Source organism: Hippopotamus amphibius, chromosome 11, assembly GCF_030028045.1.
Source record: "Hippopotamus amphibius kiboko isolate mHipAmp2 chromosome 11, mHipAmp2.hap2, whole genome shotgun sequence".
Classification (NCBI taxonomy): Eukaryota; Metazoa; Chordata; class Mammalia; order Artiodactyla; family Hippopotamidae; genus Hippopotamus; species Hippopotamus amphibius.
Window position 1 is genome coordinate 27717101 of NC_080196.1, and position 23556 is coordinate 27740656.

The 23556-nt window shown below is 37.2% G+C and overlaps 1 protein-coding gene across 1 annotated transcript in view; it reads left to right on the forward strand.

The window, feature by feature from the left end:
* Positions 1-23556, forward strand: part of PKHD1 (PKHD1 ciliary IPT domain containing fibrocystin/polyductin) — a 443114-nt gene that overhangs the window by 395553 nt on the left and 24005 nt on the right. The window contains exons 60-63 of the mRNA XM_057700365.1: positions 2327-3341; positions 13027-13162; positions 14155-14242; positions 19147-19254. Of these exons, the coding sequence (XP_057556348.1) occupies positions 2327-3341; positions 13027-13162; positions 14155-14242; positions 19147-19254 (1347 nt within the window). The remainder of the gene's footprint in view (positions 1-2326; positions 3342-13026; positions 13163-14154; positions 14243-19146; positions 19255-23556) is intronic.

Here is a 23556-nt window from a genome sequence, read left to right on the forward strand (position 1 = left end):
GCATCTTCCATCCTCGAGTTGGACTGCCTTTGTTATACAACAACTTCCCACTGACTATCTATTTTAGAGTTGGTAGTATATATATGTCTGTGCTACTCTCTCGCTTCATCTCAGCTTCCCCTTTACCCCCCGCCCCCTCCCAAACCTCGAGTTTTATAGTTTTTATAGTTTTATAGTTGATTAACAATGTTGTGTTAGTTTCAGGTGTACAGCAAAGTGATTCAGTTATAGGTATACATGTATCTATTTTTTTTCAAATTCTTTTCCCATTTAGGTTATTACATAATATTGAACAGAGTTCCCTGTGCTGTGCAGTAGGTCCTTGTTGGTTATCCATTTTAAATATAACAGTGTGTACATCTCAAACTAAGTGAAGTAAGTCAGACAGAGAAAATGAAATATCATATGATATCATTTATATGTGGAATCTAAAAAAATGACACAAATGAACTTATTTACAAAACAGAAATAGACTCACAGACTTAGAGAATGAATTTATGGTTACTGAGGGGAAGAGTTGGGGGAAGGGATAGTTAGAGAGTTTGGGATTGACATGTCCATTTGAAATATTTTACAATTTTCCTTATAATTTTGACCATTTTGTTGCTATTATTTTTGAGACATAAGTAAACAATGTGTCCTACTCCTAAAGCAGCATTTTGGTAATTAAGTTTATTGATACCATTGCAGCTTTGGCAAAGTTTTTTTTTTTCTTTCAGCTTTCCTCAGTGCCCTATGACACTCTTTTTTTTTTTTTTTTTTAATTGAAGTATGGTTGATTTACAATGTGTTAGTTTCTGGTGTACAGCAAAGTGATTCAGTTATACACATATATTCTTTTTCATTATAGGTTATTACAAGATATTGAATATAGTTCCTTGTGCTATACAGTAGGACTTTGTTTTTTCATCTATTTTATATATAGTACTTTGTATCTGATAATCCCAAACTCCTAATTTATTCCTTCCCTACCCTCTTCCTCCTTTGGTAACTGTAAACTTGTTTTCTATGTCTGTGAGTCTGTTTTTGTAAATAAGTTCATTTGTACTATTTTTTTACATTCCACATATAAGTAATATCATAGGATATTTGTCTTTCTCTGTCTGACTTACTTCACTTCATATGATAATCTCTAGGTCCACCCATGTCTGTAAATGGCACTATTTCATTTTCTTTAACACTGAGTAATATTCTATTGTATGTATGTACCATATCTTCTTTAGCCATTTATCTGTTGATGGACATTTCCATTGCTTCCATGTCTTGGCTACTGTAAATAGTGCTGCTATGAACATTGGATGCATATATCTTTTCGAATTACAGTTTTCCAAAAGATATATGACCAGGAGTGGGATTGCAGAATCATATGGTAGTTCTATTTTTAGTTTTTTAAAGAGCCTCCAAACTGTTTTTCATAGTAGCTGCACAAATTTACATTACAACCAACAGTGTAGGAGGGTTCCCTTTTCTCCACACCCTCTTTAGCATTTATTGTTTGTGGACTTTTTAATTGGATGAAAATGCAATACGGCAAATTAAAATATGTAGAAAACAATACAAGACGATTTTCCAACCATTAACTTAAAGTCAAAGGAACTCTTTGTTGGAAGATAAAATATACCTTTGAATTCAGAACAAGAACTATTCTAGGTTCATGGAAAGAAAGATTAGGAATGGTGGAAATAGTGAATAACACTGTTTCTTTAAATGTTTTCATTAGCTGCAATCATCCTCAACTTGGGCTCTGTTTAATGTCAACATTCCCCAAATTACTACTTTCTTTTTTTTCCTCCTCTTATATTTCTTTATTCTTCATGTTCAGAGAAAAAGTATGAGAAAATTGTATAATTTGACATCCAAACTCTTCTGCAATCTGGTCACAATATACCTTTCCAATTTTAATATGCCTCCATAAGATCTCTGTTCCAGCCCCTTAAATCTACCTCTTTCCCATTGACTCAAATACCATTACCCTCTTTTCACCTATCCTTCTTCCATTTTGGAGGCCTTAGTGATTATTCCTTTTTTTTTAAATTGCTTTCCTATTCAGCTCTTTCACTACTTAGATATTGTATCCATTATTAACTTTAAATAACATATTATGTAGCATATACATTTAAATTATATTAAAGAGCGGTTATTTAATACATGTATCTTTCTATATTTTGCCCCAATTTTTTTTTTTTGCATGCTCAGTATCTAGCACACTTGAATATTCAATAAATGTTTCCTGAGGTCACAGATGATAGTGAGAGTGATAGATTCTAAATCATCTTTGAGGGATTTTGTTTCTTATGTCACTAATTTGTTTTCCTTTATTTTATAGGCACATTTAGAGAAGAGCAGAAATGCACATACCGACTGCTGATACAAGGCTACATCTGCAAACAGACTGACCAAGTGATCTTAATTCTTGACAGTGCAGATGCCACTTGGACAATGCGGAAGTTATATCCAGTTGTATCTGTGACTAGTGGTTTTGTTGACACCTTTAGTAGCGTAAATGCCAATACTCCCTGCTCCACTTCAGGGTCTGTATCTGCTTTCTATTCTGTTTTACCCACCAGGGAAATCACCAAGGTCTGCTTTGTGGATCAGACTCCTCAAGTTTTGCGGTTTTTTTTATTGGGGAACAAAAGTACCTCTAAGCTCATTTTGGCTGTATTCTACCATGAACTCCAGAGCCCATATGTTTTCTTAGGGGAAAGATTCATTCCCCCTACTCAGATTCAATCAACTTCCGCACTGCTGAATGAGTCTGTTGGCTCCAACTATTTCAGCATCATGGATAACCTCTTGTATGTTGTCCTACAAGGAGAGGAGCGCATTGAAACACGCTCAGGTGTTTCCATTCATTTGGCCTTCACTGTGATGTTTTCAGTTCTAGAAAATGGCTGGGAAATAATGATCCTTGAAAGACTAACTGACTTCTTGCAGGTTAGCCAAGACCAAGTCAGATTTATTCATGAGATGCCTGGCAATGAAGCAACCTTAAAGGCCATGGCTGACAGTAGGGCAAAGAGAAAGCGCAATTGCCCAACTGTTACTTGTGCCAGTCATGAGAGAGTTGGTCAACGCAGACCTCTCATGATGGAAATGAGCTCATATAGAGTCCTACCGCCCACCACTAAGGAAACTATCTCAAAAGTGATGGTCGTTGTAATTGGTGATCTGCCAACAGTAAGGAATGCTGGACAGATTCCATCCTTATCGAGTAACAAATTACAGACTTTGGCTCACCAGGTTATCACCGCTCAACAGACTGGAGTACTCGAGAATGTTCTGAATGTGACTATTGGGGCCTTACTGGTGACTCAGTCAAAGGGAGTCATCAGCTATGGGTAAGTACTGATTATAATAACATCTAAATGAGAGCCGATTTCTTAGATGCATATTGCAAATATCAGTCTACTTACACTGAATCACATAACCTGTCTGCTTCTTAAGATAAGAATAAAAACATCAAGAGCCGTTTGTAGACAAATTCTCAATTTTAAAATTCTTTATTGGATCTATAGTCTTCATGGTTATTCTATTTCCTGGGTAGTGTAGGTGTTCTATTTTGGGACTTTAAAATGAAAAGCATGGAGGAAGAGATTTTTCTAAGGCAACTTGTTTTCAATTTGTTTTTTCATTCATTTATCATATAATGCATTTAAGCAGTGGGCTAGATTCTGGGGTTGCTAAGGTGAAACAGATATGATCTTTCCCTTATGGGACAAAAACACTATCACAATCCCATAGAGCTATGAGCTAAAACTTGAGTACTCAGGGAGTTGATAAGAATTCTGCCTGTAGGGGCTGGGGAAGGGACCTCTATTTAGGAAAATTTTGGAGGAATGAGCAAGAATTTAGTAAGTGAAAGCAGTGACCCTGATTGGGTTTTATTTAACCTAGGATTCTAAAGCCCTGAAAGCATGTCAAATTGTCACCAACTACATTTATGGCACAGACCTAAGTAGGACCCATAATATCCTTTTTGCTGTGCTATTCTGACTCTACAGGCTTGTATTTTGAAGTTCTGTACCAGATCGCGGTTTACTACACACTTCAGAAGTAAATTTACCTGAATATTTCCCTGAGCTTAGTAAATGAAGAAGTACATGAAGTACACAATTAGGGAAGGCAAATATAAATTACTCTCAATTTTATACATTGTGTTACCCAAGAGAGGAATTGTCCCGCCCAAGTTCATCTGACATCTGTCATGAGGTCAAGACTGTTGAGAGTCCCAAGCTCCAATTTTGAGCAGATGCAAAAGAACCAGAAATGATGCCCCAAACTGAGAGACAGTATGAAATTGTCATAATGCTTAGAAAACATATATAAACTAATCATTTCACACATGCACGCTGCTTGGTTATAGAGGACTCAAAGTAGTCAAACATGGATATTCCCTGCAAGCTTGTCATCACCACTGGAAAAAATAAGCTCAAACCCACGTACATTTTGAGTTGATATAGTTGGTATTGGGTCCCTGAAATAGGTAAAACTGTTTAGATTCTGAGCCATATTACTCAATGAAATTTTAGAACATTCATATTCTTTTAGCTTATGTTACTGCTGCTTTTTCTCTGTATTTGTAGTAGTGCAAATAAATAATTAATATTTAATGGGTATTAATTACTTCTATTAATTACTGCTACCTCCAGTAGATGTGGGATTCTTTATAAGATAAAAAGCAAAACAAAAAGACACACCTTCACATTTTAAGGAATATTCAAGAAATACATTGATTGCCTTTTTATACTTAGAGCAACATGTCTAAATGAAAGCTTAGCTAGTGTTTTTGTATCATATTTTATCTGTCTTTGGTGTTCTTCTTCCTTATAGTACACTAATATATATGGAAGATATGAAAAGAAAACTCGAGTAATGTTTTTTCTGGATTCTGATTGATTTGAAGGGCTTTGGAAATTGTTAGCTTAGAATTAAAACATATTCCAGGTTGCATAACTGCTTAGAATCTATTAAATTTTGAATGTTTTTACCAATCGCTGCCCCTTCACCATGTTGTTGATGTAATTATCATATTACAGATGATGATATAAAAATCAGGAATTTGAAAAAAATGATGCTAATGTACCTTAGCTTATGTTTAAATATATTTTCTTTCCTTTAGCCCAATTTCATTTAGATCTCACTGAGTTTTTACAAGCATAGTCCATGTATGGTTGACTAGAGAGAAATAGGGCCAGTTCACTGCTAAATTTTATTTATTTATTTATTTATTTATTTAGAGTGTACAATTTGGTATTTTTTTTCTTATTAGTAATGTATAATGGCAATCCCAATCTCCCAATTCATTCCCCCCAACCCTCCTAAATTTTATTTAGATTTTATAGTACTGAGCTTTCTTAATAGGTCATCCTTCCAAAATGACTGATTTTTATTTTATATAAAAAGAGACTCAATGCATATTTAGCTTTTAACTAGAAGGAGAGCAAAGTCAAAGAGTAGAAACAATGGAGGTAAAATAGAAGCAGCCCAGGAAAGAGAGTGGATCCAACCCAAGAGTAGGTACGTGCACATCTGTGTGACGGTTGTCATATTGATTGTGAGCTTCAGAGAAAAGATCACCTTTACTGCCCACTGTCTGTCATAGCCATCATGGTTTCACTTTTGACTCAGGTATTTCTGATTTAATAGGAAACTGCTGAACATGTATATTAGAGCATCGATTTTCTGTTGGAATGTGTTATAGTCCCCATCTCTCTCAGTTTCTTTAGTATTTTAAAAGAGGTTTCCTAGACATAAGGCAACAAACAAATCTTCTGAAGCTAAGGAAAGACTGCTTCTTAAGTATATCTGAATAAATCTCTGCAGAATGAGAAGTGCTATGTCCTAAGGGATTTAATGAGAACTAGCAAGTTTTCCCATGGTCCTAAGAATTGCACAGTTTGGTAAACAACCCTGAAGCCATGTGCAGGTCCCAGGGCCAGCCCTGTTTCTTTCAGCTTTGATCAGTGTCAACTGGAACTTCCATCAGACTCACTGGAGAGTCATTGACAAGCTAATGAATTGACCTTGAGATTGCAGAAATTAGTCTGAGGACATAAGCTTTTCCGTGGAAACATCTAGGATGTTCTTGAAAGGTTCACTCTTGTTAATTTAATAAAGTTGCATGCATTCCAACAAGTTGAGGCCATATCTGGCATTTACTTACCAAGAGGAGTACTACCTGCTTTCAAAAAGCTACTGACTTCTGCTTTGTGGAGAGAAATGGAGTGCTGTCTATTTTTTTTAAACTAAATTATATACAATGCATCGGCCTCTCCTGGTCTTTATCCTCCTCCAGAGGCATCTAGATTTAAGTGTCTTCTGCATGGCTAAGTCAGTTCCATAAACCAGTTTTACATCTTCCAAAACTTTGTTAACCTCTGTTTTTTGTTGTTCTTTCCTCTCTTGCCTTCTTTATCCTTGTTGATGTATATCATTTTTATTCATTTTTGTTCACTTAAGTAATTTCAGTGGAGTAGAGGGAAGAGAGATAAACATATGTTCAACCTGCCCTTTTTAAACTTGGGGTTCTTCACGGGGGTCTTATTTTTATATTCTGCCTTTTATCCAGAATCCTGACTGCAGAAATTGATTTTGGCTCTCTTGAATTTCTTTCCCTCTTGTCTTTTCTTCTCCTTTCCTTTCTTCTGCTTCATTAAAAAACCCACTTCTAGATAATACTCTTTGTCATAGAGTAACCGTAAATATATCTGTATCTTTTATGAAAGTTTAGCTATTGAAATGCTAAGGCTGTTTGTGGTTGGCAGAATTTCTCAAATGACCACCCCAAAGGTGTGCTGTCCTAATCCTGGGAACCTATGAATATGATCAGATAGCATTTCTATGAAGATACTGTATGTGGCACAATTGGCCTTAAGATGGAGAGAATACCCAGGATTATCAAGATGGCACAATTACACACAGGAGCCCTTCCAGAAGAGGAAGGCAGAGAGCTTCAAAGTGTGAGAAGGAATGGAAGTGTCACTGCTTTTAGGATGTAAGGCACCACATGAGAAAAAAATCAGGTGGACTTTGTAAGCAGAGAGTGGACCTTGGCTGACAGCCAGCAGGGAAACAGGGCCCTCCATCGCACAGCCACAAGGAAATGAATCCTACCAACAATCGGATTTAGTTTGGAAGTGGATTCTTCCTGACAGCCTCCACTTAAACAGTGAACCCAGCCAAGCCTGTCTAAACTCTTGACCCACAACCTGAAGTTCATAGATTTGTGATATTTTAAGCCACTATGTGTGTGGAGTTTTGTTACACAACCACAGAAAACTAATATGCTATCTCACATAAAACTCTCTGTTTATGACATTGCCATGAACCTTGAACCCTAAAAACAGTTATAGGGAAGGTGACCATGGATCTGTGATGGTGTATATCTGTGTGTTTTTATACCCATCACATTAGTAGCTTTTTAAGTTTTCTCACTCTGTATAAGGAGCACCTTATCAACCTGACTTGGAATAGAGAAGAAAACTAGGAGAGACAACTGGTGACATGAGTCTATTGCTGACACTCAGGCTCACTTAGCATCTTCTCTTGTGCAAACCTCTCCTTTCCCCCTCAGCACCTGCTTTCTAGGAAACAGTTGTTTGGAGTATTCAAGGACAGAATCTTTCTGTCAACACGGGAGGACACTCTTCCCAAGACTGGCAGAACGTTCATCCTGGAAGGGATTCCCATACTGCCAGCCTGTCTCTTTCCTCCCTCCTGGCAAAACCACAGCTTTGCCATTAAACAGTGTTTCTGCACCATTTCTTCTTTTCACTACAATACAAATTCACTGCTTTTTTGAGTTAGGTGGATGGCAAAATTATCATAATGGTATTTTATATATGTGGCTTTGTGGGAAAATGCATAAGTAAACTTTCCATTTAATTAAAAATTGTTTCCTTCATCACTGCATTTTTAAAAAGACTTCATCTCTTAAACTAAAAAAAAATATTATCCAGACTTATTAAATGGAAAATAATGTAGACCTTTCACATTTTTATTGATGATTCATGGTTATCATTAAAGCTATCATTTATTTCACAGCCCTGTTTCTGCAGTGATGCCCTTAGGGACCCTTGTTCTCAAACTAAATGGCCCAGACCACCAAATCTTTGTTTCCACTTCTGCAGTTTACATTTTGTCCCTACTATCTCCCTTTTAAACAGGAGTTAATTCTAATCCGTTATTGCTGTTGACTTACCTGCATCCAGTAGTTTTCTACCCACATGCTCATGTAGTTCTAATTCCAAAATTGAACCTCACTACCTTACAATCAAGTAATCTAAGATTTATGTGTACGAGTGGTAAAGTTGTAGCTAAATATAATAAAGGCTCCTGAAAGCTTACATTTGAATGTTTTTTATTCCCCAAGCATTAATTGACCAGCTATTATGTCTAAAAAAACTATATGGCTCATATGAAAATCTAGAGATTTTAAATAGATAGGGAAAACAAACATTTACACAACTATCTAATAAGAATATGTGATATTAAATCTCATTATTCTATATCTATTGCAAGGAAATCATTAACTCAATGTGGGCCTGCTTAACTATTAATCCAGTTTTTCATAAAATTCGTATATTTTTATCTTTATAATTTTCATTAGCTGGTCAAGACTTCAACTTACTATTATAGTCTCAAGAGTACCTAAGCAGTGTCATGCACTGTAAGTGATCATTAAATACATGTTACAAATAGTGAAAGGTAACCTGTTTGACTTCTCTGCTATTCTAATACCCCTGTACAACCAATACCCTGTAACAAATCTCTTCCATCAGAAAGATCTTCAGTGATTTGTGTTTTCCTGGTTAGACTATGACTGCTGCAACATGCCATTACAAACAGGAAATTTTGAATATTTGTGTATGAACTTAAAAAAATGTATTCAGGATTTCTATTATCCCAGATAAGGTATTCATGCTGGATTTATTATAAAATATTATTTTAAATGATGTTCCGACTAAGGTACTTAGGTTTTAACCCCTGAACTGACCTTGTTGGAAGACCGTGCCATGCTTATTTTGTGTCTTTATATACTCCTGGCACAATGCAACCTATGCCTAGCGTTACTCAAAAACAAAAAATTCCAAAGAACAAGAAGAGTTTAATAATGTGTTAGAGCATAGCAGTAAGCATACCAGTTCAAGAGAGCATCAGAACTTGAAGTTGGCCAGCCCAAGACAGGTGGCGGCTTTCCATAGGCATTTAATGACCTAAGAGCAGAGGAAGTGCATGGTGGGCACTGATTGGTCATCGTGTTACAATAGTAACATGTATTGGATGCTTACAGTGTGCCAAGTTTGGAATCACTATGCTATAGTGCCAGCAAGAAACCATGAGATCATAAGACATGTTTTTCCCTCTTAGGAGTTGATGGCAGTGAAGGGCATTGGCTAGGTTTAACAGGGAGCATGCGGGCTATGAAATAGAAATAAAATGGTATGTGTCAGCTCTGAAGATAGCCCGGAAAGTCATTTTTGCCTTACGGACTCTATGGAAGAACATTCCTGAGGGACAGAGGGTATGGTGTGGCATTTATCTTTGAGTATCTCATAGTGCCTAGAACAATATTTGTACATAATGGAAGTGTTAACATACATTCGTTAAACTGAATTGTGTGGAGAGATTTCTTCTTCTAGGGTATAGAATCTCGCAATTTCCTTTGGAATTTAAGTTCCCTCATGGCACATATGATTCTGCTCTAGCTAGCCCATTTAAAACAAGAATGCTCAGGATCCCCTAAAACATGTAATGAAAAATGGGGCTCTTTTATAGGAACCTGACTTAGTAACTTTGAGGAGGCAAATGTTGGAGAGGAAGTGAGGAAGTATCTCAAATCCAACCCCCCCACCACATCCCACCTCACCACCCAGAGCCAACCTTCACCAATAGGATTTATTTGTTTATTTGTTTGCTTGGGTTGCCATGCAAAGAGAAACAATCCCCTCCTCTGTAGCGTAAACATTTCAGATCTGGCAGATTAAAAACCAAAAGTTGGAGTGAAGAGTGGTGATTTCTGAACTGAGACATTTCTGTATTTTCTTGGTCTTTCTCTTTTAGCTTGTTCTTAAGCATTGAAGGGAAAAAAAATTCTTCCACATACCTGGCTGGGTATTGAAAGCTGTTAAATAGTGGTTAAACTGGGAGGATTGGAGGGAACTTTCCTCCCCCATTTTTTAAAGTTTGGCTCTAGGTCCTTCTGCCTGCAGGCTACAGTTACATTAGCAGTTGGAAATTGGATAACGACAGCACAATGACAAATCCAGGTTGCTTGCAATAAGTTGCTAATCCCTTTGCTTTAATATCGGAGCAGCATATAATGATGTTTGGACATCACTCCAGTTTACTGACGACCCCACTGGGGCCAGCAATAGAACCTTACAACTGTCTAACAAGGCGTCAGGTGACTCCCGTCGTCACAGCAACGGACACTGGAATCTAATCTTCCCTCCATCCCTTCTAGCACCCAATAACGCCTAGATTATATAAGTGGCCCATCATTGCTTGGTAACTTGAATCAATTAACGTTAATTCGCACAATGCTATGATGTATTGTGATCACTTTCATTTCAGGGAAGGGGGAGAAATTGCTATAAGTCACCTAAAATGAGGTTGTCTGTGGTGCTGAGGTATTAATTGGGTGTCCATATTAAATGCAAAAGGAGCCCCATCGTGAAAGGAAAGTGGATGAGTGACTCTCTTGGCTGCTATTGACCTATCAGAAGAAGACAGTGCCCTTTTCCTTTGCTTTTATCTATTACAGTTTTCCCTATTGCGTGTCAAGTTGATGTATTATAAAAAATTCATTTGGTGACCTTTCACCCCCTTAGCAGATTAAACAATTTCACTTCGATGGCATCATTAACAAGACCCTGCATTTAATGATGATTTCTCTAAAAGGCCACGGAGATTCGATTTTAAGCTAACAGATTTATTGCACTATTATAACATATCGTAAAAAACTGCACCACCTACGGTCAGGTTTTAGGTTAGAAACTGCTTAAGAGTTTATGTGGAGCTTAAAGTGGTATTACCTTGGGATATGCTGTAGCAGCAAGTCTCTGACCTCCAGTGGGATGCTGTTTACATTTAATCAGAGATGTTTGCTCACAATAAACTTTAAAGTGTGTCAGGGATGGGCCTTTTAGCAAGTGTTCAGGCAGTTTGTTCCCATCCCTTCGTCTCTCAGACATCAACGTACTTATGTCAGGATCTTGGATGGAGTCTTTTGGTTTCTTTAAGCTACACGGCCAGCCTGCATCCTGTCTTGCATCAGAAACCATTTAAGAAATAGGCTAGGGGAGAAATAGGATCCGGTAACAATGTTAGAATTTTCCAACAACCTGGGAGCCATAGAAGGAAGGAATGAAAAGCTCGGACTTTTAAAATCTGATTTAAATTTTTCTTAAAAAAAAAAAAAAAGGAGCCTTACCCATTCAGGCTAAGCAAACTAATAAGTGATGATCAGACTGGTGTGTTTTGAATTTCCAGTGAGTGATTCTAGCAGAGGTCAGGGCCTTAGCTGGTAGATGACCAAAGCGGGTTCATAGGACCACACATGCCCAGAGCCCCATTTTCGAGGATTTGCAGGGGAGAGGGAAATTTCTCCCTATAGAAGCTTCATAGTTTGTGATCCTCTGTATTTCTTCTTCCACTGTTGCCTCTTCTTTGGACTAATTGCCACCTTTGCCACACATACATTCTCTGTGTTAAATAAATATTTGATCCTTTTCTCCTCACAGAAGAAAAAAAAAAATAAAACATGGAATCAAGTAGTTGACTCACAAGCATTTAATTGAGGGCTGGGTAGGCTACTTTTTTTTTTTTTTTTTTAAATCAAAGCCTTGTTAGACCTGACCTAGGGTGCTTTGAGGGTAATTTATTATCCTATATTAGGGTAATATGTGTGCCATATGGTGTCTATATATCTCCATTTAATTGCTAAAACTCTATTGCATGCCTCTGATGTGTCATACACAATAGGCTTAATGGGACAATAGGTAGATCACCTATAATGTTCTTTTAATAAAGCTGCCTTGGCCTTCAAAAATACCAAAGCTCTGGGAAAAAAGATGTTTTGAGGTGTCGTGAATTACATAACTATTTTATTTTATAATTATTCCATATTATTGCTAAGAGCAATTAATATGCTCAAAAGAGGTGAAAAACAATATAACTCTAGACCTTGGTCATACACTTGCTGTTGGTAAGACCTTTGGCAAATCACTTAAGCCTTTTTGGACCTCAGTTTCTTCATGAGTAAATAAGAGTACCTGTGTCATAGTGTCAGTTTAAAGATATGAGTTTATAGGTGGAAAGCATAGCATAGTACCTGGTACAGGGTAAGTGCTCAGCATATATTAATTATAAATAAGTATTATTCTCCCTGAGGGCTTCACTCAATTGAAATCAATTAATCAATGAATTCCACAGTTATCGATTCTATTTAGTGCAAGCATCCTGGGGAGGCTATGAATGTGAAAGGGTTGTTGTGAGATTAAATGAGTTCTTCCATGTGAAACAGTGGTGTGGTGAGGTTGCTCCCAGGCATCTCTTCCTAATTCTTTGCGGTAACATCATATTGGTACCACAGAATCAGCCATGGTGAACACATTTATACTGTGGAAACTGGAAAATACTAAAATCTGGTCCTTTCTGGGGAGAGCTGATTTACTATCATACTTAGAACACATTCCCACCTTCTAAGTATTTTAGTCTGGTAAGATGCCTCATTGAGGCTTTTTTGGAGCTGATATTAATAAATCATGATAAAAATCTAAGTTCGTAATATATGCTTCTGCCTCCTCCATCCTTTCCTATGGCGAAGCAAACACATAAATATATAATTTTTCTTTGGTTATTAAGGTCATGTTTGCTATACAGTGTATTGTTTAGTTTCTAGAAACAAAGGCAAATGCAAATCTTTTCACTGGTAATAAAGTATTATGGAAAATAGCTACTGCAGTGATTTGATATCTGTATTCTTAGGCATGTATTCTTTTCTTTTTTAACATGTGCCAGAAATACAAGCGGTTTCGAAACTGAGGACTTGATATATATACGGCCCTATGGTCTCTCAGTCCTAGTCCAGCCTTCAGATGGAGAAGTGGGAAAAGAACTTACAGTACAACCACAGCTCATTTTTCTGGATAAGCAGGTACCTTGCGCACAGGTAACAATCTTTATTTAGAGCCGGGTACCATGTTGTATTCGGTGCATGTTTCAGACTCCATCATCTTTATGATATACATATACAGAGCGCCCACCCTGTGACATTTGGTGCACTTAAGAACATCTAACTACTTTCATTATTTTTCTTCCATTTCACAGCCTGCTTTCCTTCCACTTTCTATAAATATCCAGAATTTGATCAAGGGTAAGAATAGAATTCTGATACTTTTTCTCCCCAAGCAAATTCTTACAGTAGGTCTCATGTAGCTTCTCAGAAATTTAGGCTTCTCAGAGTGCTGGGTCTCTATCTGAACAAGTCATTTCATATGCTAATGAAAGAATTTATGCCATCATATCTGCATTATGGTTCTATGTTATTTCAAATGATTTCTCCGGTATGTGGTTAAGTACAGCATCAACAGGAGGCTTCTGTGCTTAATTCTAATTTCAGTGTCCTCTGATGCCCTCTGATTCTATTTTATCTTTTTATATGTACTAATGTCATGGGGAGGTAGTGAAATATGACAGCTAAATCAGCTTTTCCAATCTTTATTTCAAAAATGCCTCCCCTGACTGCTTGCAGAGGGGTGAAGTCCATGGGGCTGAGGTCCACACTTTTGCTCTAGTCTGGCACTGGGCCAACTCTCTCCAGCTTTGGTCCTCTTAATCTTTCCTTCCTTATTAACCTTCAGCAAGCAATGCCACTCTCCTTTTCTATAAACTTAGCTTTCCTTTCTCCTCTTCACTGCCCTGCCTCAACTTTTCCTGCAGTAATCTCCCTTCTCTTCTCTCAATGAGCTAATCTGATATATTCTTAACATGAGAAAGAAAATATTTATTTATTAATTTTTTCCTTTGCTTATTTCTCATGAATGTGTGCTTTATAAAAGATTCTGTTTGAATCCTCTTCTTTTTCAGATAACTTCACAAGATTCTCTTCTGAGTCCAACTTCTCCGTTTTTTTTTGTTTATTTCCAGAATCGCAGAGTAGAGTCCTTGGGGCCTCCGTCAGAGCCTTGGGTCATTTCTGTTTCCCTGGAAGGGACATTACATTCTGTGCTGAGAGGTAGGTACCAGTGACATTCAGAGACCCACTATAATTGCATATGCACAAAAATGTCTGCAGCCTTTGGGAATTTACAACAAAGTCGCTAATGCTTAGTATCTTCCGTAATTTGGAAGAAATCCCCTTCACCACCAGTCTACAATGCCAATGTCTGTAAAAAAGGAACATTAGATTGGCAGGAAATGCTTAAGAAACTGTCTGCCCCATCCCCCTGCCTGCATGGTGAGGAGCATTTTTGTCACACCTGTATCTTCAATATGGTGTAAGGAAAAGGACATGGTCCCCTAATCATGTACAGATGATTCTCTGGTACAGTATCAGGTCATAGGCACAATGTGGTTTCTATGGGAAGACAGAAACACTGGCTCTCAATGTTTTAAAGAATAAATGTGATGGCAAGTGCAAGCGACTGGCCCAGAACGAGCCCTGAGAGCTTATTTTCTCCTCTCCACCTTTGCTTGTCCTCTGTTACCTTCCCGTTCAGTCCCAGTACCACCACTAGCTTCATTTACTTCCCTGGAGCTTGTGCATATGAAAATCAAAAACCAGCATTCTATTCTTTGCTTCTATAAGTCTGACTGTTATGTAGATACTTCATATACATGAAATCATACAGTATTTGTCCTGTGACTGGTTGATTTCACCTAGCATAACATCTCAAGATTCATCTATGCTGCAGTGTATTTCAGAACTTCTTTTAAGGCTGAATAACATTCCATTTCATATATATATATATATATACACACACACACACACATATATATATGTATATATATATATATATCTGTTGGTGGGCATTTAGATTGTTTCCATAGCTTGGCCACTATAAATAGCACTACAACAAATATGGGGAAAGCAGATAACCCTTTGAGATCCCAATTTCACTTATTTTGAATAAATACCCAGAAGTGTGCTTGCTGGATCATGTGGCATTTCTATCTTTAATTTTGTGAGGCCCCTCCATACTGTTTTCCATAACAGCTACATCATTTTGCCTTCCCATCAAAAGTGTTTGAGAATTCCAAGTTCTCCACATCCTCAACAATGCTTGTTGTCTTTTGGTCTTCTTGATAATAGCCATCTTAATAAGTGTGAGATGATATCTCATTGAGGTTTTGATATGTTTTCCTGATGACTAGTTATGTTGAGCATCTTTTGGTGGCGATTTTTTTTAGGTCTTTGGAGAAATGTCTGTTCATGTCTTTAGCCTATTTTTTAATCCAGTTATTAGGTTTTTTGCTATGGAGGTATAAGAATTCTTTATATGTTTTGCAAACTAATCCCTTATCAGATACATGGCTTGTAAACATTTTCTCCCATTCTGTAGATTGCCTTTTCATTCTGTTAATTGTTTACTTTACTATGCAGAAGTGTTTTAATTTTATGTAATCCCACTTGTCTAATTTTGCTTAAGATGTCCATACTACCCAAAGTGATCTATGGATTCAATGTAATCTCTATCAAAATCTCCATTGCTTTTCTTACGGAAACAGAAAAAAAACAATTTCTAGAATTTATATGGAACTCCAAAAGATCCCGAAAGGAATTGCAGAAGATCCCAAATAGCCAAACAATCTTAAAATAAGAACAAAACTGAAGGCATCACTTCCTAATTTCAAAATATGTTACAAAACTATAGTAAACAATATGATACTGGCATAAAAACAGACTTAAAGACCAATGGAATGAAACAGAGAGCCCAGAAATAAATCCATGCACTTATGGCCCCTTATTCAACAAGGAATGTACAATGGGGAACAGATTGTCTCCCACAAATGGTGTTGGGGAAACTGGATAGCCACATGCAAAAGAATGAAATTAGACACTTATTTCTACCATACAGAAAAATCAACTCAAAATGGATTAAAATCTTAAACATAAGACATGAAACTGTAAAACTCTTAGAAAAAAACATAGAGGAAATCTTCTTGACAGTGGTCTTGGCAAAGATTTCATAGATATGACATCAAGAGCACAGGCAACAAAAGCAAAATTAGAAGATGTATTGATAACTCTTTTTAAAAAGTCAGCGTATCAGATTTCTTACGCACTTCATGAACTGGTTAGGACATTTATATTGGTTTGGATTTTCTGTAGTGTGTTTTATAAACTTGTAAATGACTCACCTACCAGTTTAAACATTAGCCTATCTGCAAAATTGCTGGTTTCCGGGAATAGGCTCTGATTTTAGAGTTGCTTCTTGCTCCACCCTGGCCTTGAGTCTAATTTCATTCACGTGCCTCCTGTAAAATACATACCTCACCATACTTCACACTTTACCTGTACCTACTACCTTACTCACACTCCAGACCTTACCACATCCCATACCTACTCCTCTACTGTACCTTTCCCAGCCTCCATACTCTATTGTGCCCCACTTTTAACACATACTCCCCCAAATTCTTCATTAGTTTCCTCTTGGTTATCCCAAGGATATCACTGACTAGCTCAGGATCATATTGGATCACGCAAAATGAATGAGGCATGAAACCTCTTGTTCTTTTCCTTTATTAACAGCAAGTCACGCTCAAGCCAGCTGACTCCCCTGGGTCAGTATTGTCACCATTGTCCTCATTGGGAGATTCAAGGAGAACATATGAGGAATGGGCGGAGGTCGTCTTGTATGCACGTTTGTGTGTGTGTGTGGTGGGTGTATGTGTCATGAATTAGGAAAAAAATCTTGTTATTTTCTTTTTAGAAAGCCCACATTACCAAATACCCTATTTAAATGATTAAAAGTCTCTCTTAAAGCTATTTTGAAATATTTCTCCTTCAGAAAGAATGGAACCAAAACAATTTGGCATGGATTATCTAATTTATTCTAAGTATTTCCTGCAGAAAAATAAATTAACAACAACAAAACCCTATCTATATGTCTAGCCTAAATCTTTTGTTCTGCAATTTCACTTCATGTTCTTTTGCCTCAGTAAATCCTCTTCAGTTTAAAAAAAAAAAAAGGTTATAATCTTTAACCAAAAAGTGGGTTTGTATACTCAAAAACAATTATTTAAGGGCCCTTCAGATCTTTAGATATTTAACTACAGATAGTTGTGGTATTTAACTTGATATTTAACTTTTGATATTTAACTATACATAGTTGTAGAAAAAAAGTTCTTAATATTAAAAAAATAAAGTCTCAACATTAATGATGTAACAGTTTGCTAATGTGGATAGTTAGGGGTAAGAGGGATAGTTGTGGAGGAGAATCTGGGCTGAAAAGTATTGTAGAAACCCTATGCCCTACAGAATCACATTCAGGTAGCATTCCCTGATAAATCATGTAATCAATTTCAATCTTGCTTCAAGCCCAACACTCCATCTCCTCCCAGGTTCCCTCCGCCAGTACCAGCTTGATCAGGGAGCCTATCAATGACATTTGTCTATTTTACAATTACCATCCCAGAGATATGATGAACCCTGGAGTAATGTACTGTACTTGGCAGCAACTGCCTCAGCTTTTGGGCACATATGCTTCAAATTGGAGAATATCATAGGTATATATGAGTATCTTTGTAGAGATCTCTGAGGCAAGCTGGTATTTAACACAAAAGCAAACCCATTTGGAGCTAAAGTACTTTCCATTAGGCAGTTTGACGGCTGTTCTATGAGGCAGACTCACTGTGCTCGCCGGACACGTTTTGATTAAATGCTGCTTTGTATTCCTCCAAAGATGTGAACAATAAGGACGTTTGTCAAAGGAAAAACTGCAGCAAACGATTTCATGTTGAACATCTGTACTCTGCAGTTCATTGTTTGCAAGAGTTTATTGACCATAATTTTGATGCATATAGGTTTTAAAGAGTATAAACGGCATTTATCTTGGGCGCCTATCATTTATTTGAGTCTTGGCTTATTTATTTCCATTTTTCTGGGCATTTTATTTATTTGGGGGCTCTGAAGAGATGAAGGAAAAGACGTTTCTGAAAAAGGAAGTTTTAGTTAGCCCTGCAAAATTGAAGAGGAAAGACAATGTTTTCCCAAAAAGAATTGAGCAATTGAATTGAAAAATGTAACACTGTGCATAGTCTATCTTTATGATACCTTTCAGCCTTAAAGATTTAAAACCAAGTTGTAAACATTAGGACTTCTCTGCTGTCTCGTTGTCCATCATACCAATCATACTGACATTTCCAGAGTGAACTGGAGCAGCTGTTAATTTGCTAAGTAATTTGAGGACAGTGGAGCCATCAAAGGCATTGTGAATGGAATCTAGAGCTCAGTTTCCTTGTTTCACTTTACAAATGGATGGCCTATTGTAAGGAGATGTAAGCTTTCCTCTTTGCATTTTATTCCAGGAAACATAGCCCAGACAATCCCAGTTGCTAAACAGGGTTGCCTTTATCAGTCCTGATTTGTTGCATTGCTGTGGTCCTGATCTATTGGCCTAACTCTGCCACTCCATAAACCACAGATCCCGTGAATGGAACAGAGGCAGAGCCTAGAAACTGACCATGTAGAAAGATAATAGACTTTTCTCTCTTCAGAGACATTTAATAATAAAAGAGTCAATAGTGACTAAGAAGACAAACTTTGAAATCAGGCAGATTTGAGCTATAACCTCCACACCAAGTAATTTAATCTTTCCTGAGCCTATTTTCTAATCTCTAGAATACAGATAATAGCATATTTTATAGGGTTGTGTAGTTTATTTACAATGATGACTATAAAGCACAATGTCTAACATGGTAAGCTTTCAATATATTTTAGCTGTTATTATGATTATTATTATTCCATCTTGGATTATTTGGTTCCAAGATTTGTCTAAGAGAAGCCTGATGGATTTAGTAACTTTAATTACAAACTTTTTCTTTATTGTCCAATTTCCTCTCTACAGAGAAGACCTGAAGAAATTGCTCTTGTGTAGGTAACTAACTTTCACTTTTTGGTTTTCTGTTTGTTTGTAGGATGCACTCAGGCAGAAACTCAAGATGGTTATGTGAGCTTCTCCAACTTGGCAGTTTTGATCTCTGGGTCAAATTGGCACTTTATTTTTACTGTCACTTCCCCTCCAGGTAATTCTAGTATAGTGTGTTTTTTATTATCTCTTTCTTTTTTAAAAAAATATAGCCCCTTCTCCTTTATAATGGGACTAGCCCCATCATGAATAAGAATTCACTGTAGTTTAGAGAAAAAATTCCCTTGGTTATATCATTAAAGTGGTGAGAAGCAAAAAAACACATGCAGAAATTAAGCCTCAGGAGTATCCTGCTAAGCAAGACTCCAAATGTACATTTTCCTCTAGTTGTTAAAATTTACTTTGAATGTTCTACTTTTTTTCTATGACATTTGATGGAATTTGGTTGGGTGTTAATTTAAAAATTTTAATTTCTAAGAAAAAGAGTCATGGGGTATCGAGTGTTATGAAATCTTATCTTTTAGTCCCGCCCTCCTCATCCACTGCCCCACCCCCACCTTTAAAATGGTAACTATACCCATTCAAAATCCTGGCATTTTAGAAGTGTGGGTATAAGGTGTGTGTAAATTGCTTATATGATCCAGTTCTCCTTGACAAAACATTAAATAGAAACCTTGTCCCTTCTGAAATATTCTTGACAAATTTTGCTTTACTAGAGGGTAATACTATTCAACAACTTGGTAGTAAATAATATGTTACTTAAATGTCAAAGCCAGATGAGCTTATGAAAAATACTACTCTCCCATTTCCATGAAGGATAGCGTCCAGTCTCCACCCTACAGAGGAGTGGTGAGAGTCCAATTTTGGACATCCTTTTTATAAAGGATTGAACTCTGATAGAGACACAGAATTACCACTTGAAAAAAATGATTTAAATATTGCATCCAATATTGTAATTTACCAGACAAAAAAACCCCTCTTCACCTAAGAGAGCATCTAAAAGAATTCTAAAAATACTAACATCATGTTTGAACTGAAAAGTAGATATTTATAATCAATTATTAATTAGAGTCAGGGAAATTAGTCTGATACTTAAGACATACATGCAGCTGTGGAAAGTAGCTAATGCACACCTGTGAGAATGCAAAGTTTAAAAAAATACACTAGAACAATCATGAGTGGATTTAAACCTCCTAGATATTGGAAATGGCAAAAGAAATTAAATCTTTTGATGGAAGGTATCTGAAGCCCAACAACAAATATGTAGTTAAGGCCAGATGTTAATCCTCTCTCATGAAACTTAAATTCAAACTGCCAGAATAGTTTTCAAAGAGTTAAAAATACAGCTTTCATGAAAATATATGAGTACTTGTCAAGTTATTTAACCCTTTAATGAGGGAGCCAGGAGAATGGCAAGGTCTGTAGATCACTTAGCCTGGAAAAGACTGCTGAAATCAGTTTGCTAAATTGGCTACAGGGCAATCAAACTTTGAGTTGTGTGTCTACAAATATCACTCACATTCTTACGGAACGAAAATCATTGCACCTTACCAATCTTCTGCAAATTCACAAGACTGGACCCTAAATATTAAATATTAAGTCAAACAAAAGTGTGTTTCAGAGAATTTGATAAACCTTGGAGGGGCTTGTTCAAAAACGCTTCAGTATGACATTGATAAGAACTGTAAATCATTTTTTTTCTCTTAGTTCCGAGTTTTGGGCCATTTTTCTTCACAGGGGGAATGTCGTCTAGGGTCAGGTAGTATTATTAATTTTGTAGGGCAGCTATTCTTTTATTACCTGTGACACTGTCCTAATGTAAGTACAGATTCATGGAGAAGACTCTTCAGTGCCTTGACCATGGGATTCCTAAGGATATATTTTGAAGCGTAACACATGCAGAGCTGGATATTTTGGTCCTGACTTGTTGGATATTTAAAAGACCTTTGCCCTCCAATTTCCTCAGGGGTTAACTAAGACTAAATACTTCATAGAGGTTATTTTAAGGCATAAGTTATAAAACTGAATGTAAGCTGTAGTGTAGACAGAAGCTTCTCGGTGACACAGTGGTCATGAGCTGACCCCGGTGTTCCTGGACTACTGCTTCCTACCTACAGCTTGTAAAGTCCCCTCACTGAGGAATCATCTTGGGAAGTTTTCCTTTAGCATTTTCCTTAAATTCTTCTTCATAATTTTCAAGACGGACTCTAGGAGGTGAGGCTCTGTTTAAATGAGGAGAGAAAAGATGGAGAAGAATAAGAAAACATCAGAAGGCCCGCACCTCCGTGACCCCACTGCCGCCTCTTCATTAACAGTACAGATCCTGAGAGTGACTCCTTGTTTGCAGGAGTCACTGTATCAGTGTCTAGGGCTGGAATCATTTGGGAAAGCAGCTCTCACCCTCGCATTGATAGGCCACCCAGTGACATTTCTCCTTTTTAACAAGCTCCAAAAGAATAGGTGTGACAAGCATTCCTGGGGCTCTTATTGCTGCTTCCTCCCTGAATCAAGCAGAGGACGTGCAATCATTTTCATTATTTTCCCTCTTCTCCCTTAGAGAGAGCAACACATCATTATTCCTATTTTATTATTTTTTGTCTCATTTTTTATTTATTTTTCTTACAAATGAAGAAAAAGGACAGAATTCAACATCTACGTAATGCTCAGAGATGGCAGGTAATGACAGATGTGATTCCTGATCTTAGATCCTGGAAACTGGCAATCTGTCTTTTTAAGGTTTCCAAGATTGTCTATGTCTTTATTGTTTTAATGGAAATAGGTGTTGCTTTAATCAATGTTTCATTAATTGCTGCATACAAAGGCATACATTTCTTTTTTTTTTTTGGGGGGGGGTACACCAAGTTCAATCATCTGTTTTTATACACATATCCCCGTATTCCCTCCCTTCCTTGACTCCCCCCCACCTCGAGTCCCCCCCACCCTCCCCACCACAGTCCTCTAAGGCATCTTCCATCCTCAAGTTGGACTCCCTTTGTTATACAACAACTTCCCACTGACTATCTATTTTAGAGTTGGTAGTATATATATGTCTCTGCTACTCTCTCACTTCGTCTCAGTTTCCCCTTCACCCACCGCCCCCTCCCATACCTCGAGTTCTCCAGTCCATTCTCTGCATCTGCGTCCTTGTTCTTGTCACTGAGTTCACCAGTACCATTTTTAGATTCCGTATATGTGAGTTAGCATACAATATTTGTCCTTCTCTTTCTGACTTACTTCACTCTGTATGACAGATTGTAGTTCTATCCATCTCATTACATATAGCTCCATCTCATCCCTTTTTATAGCTGAGTAATATTCCATTGTATATATATGCCACATCTTCTTTATCCATTCATTTGTTGATGGGCATTTAGGTTGCTTCCATGTCCTGGCTATTGTAAATAGTGCTGCAATAAACATTATGGTACAAGTTTCTTTTGGGATTATGGTTTTCTTTGGGTATACAAAGGCATACATTTCTTTAGCTCTGTAGATACACCAAAGACTTATAATTAAGGACTTAGTTCACTTAATATATATATATATACACACACACATACACATATATAATTTATTTTCTCTTGACATACAATTGACATAACATTGTATACGTTTAAGGTATACAGCATATTGGTTAAATATATTTATATATTGCCTTATGCTTATACCTGTAGCGTTAGCTAACACCTATATCACATCACATAATTATCATTCTTTTTTTTGTGGTGAGAACAATTAAGACCTAGTCTCTTAGCAACTTTGAATTTTATTATATAGTATCATTGACTATAATCATGATGCTATTTTGGAAATATAGAAGTTGAGGAAATGAGAAGTTACATAGGTCTGACTATGTGTGTATGGAATCCTCATAAGTCTTTCTACCATGTGGACTAATCCAGCTCATTTATTCGTTTCTGAACTTCCTGAGGCACTGCCAAGATGGCAGGATGTCTGTAAGTTTGTTCTACTGACTTCCCACCCAGCCTTTCCAAGTGCACTGTCATTACCGTGGTCTAGGCTGTGATTTCTCTAACCATTTCCTGGAACTGTGGGACTCTTAGGGGGTTCTGGGCTGAGATGGGATGTACCCTGCCACCTAACCCAGAAAAACTCAACTGCAGTTGCTATTTCCAAGTCTGGAATGTTCCTCCTCCCTAAATTCACATGGCTCACTCACCAGTTCACCCAGGTTTCTTCTCAAATGTCATCTCCTCAGAGAGCCCTTTTCTGCCTCACTCTGTCTACACCATGTCTCAGTGCTGCTCCCCGCTCCAGCCATGCTCTATCTTCTGCGTGGCTCTCATCGTGCCCTGGCACCAGAGTATCTGTGTATTTGCTTGTTTGCCTGTTGCCTGCCTGTTCTCATCAGAACCTAAGTCCCAAAAGGTACAGAAATTCTGCTTAGTTCAGCATTGCATCCTCAGGGTGTTAAAAAGAAAAAAAAATTCAAACAAGC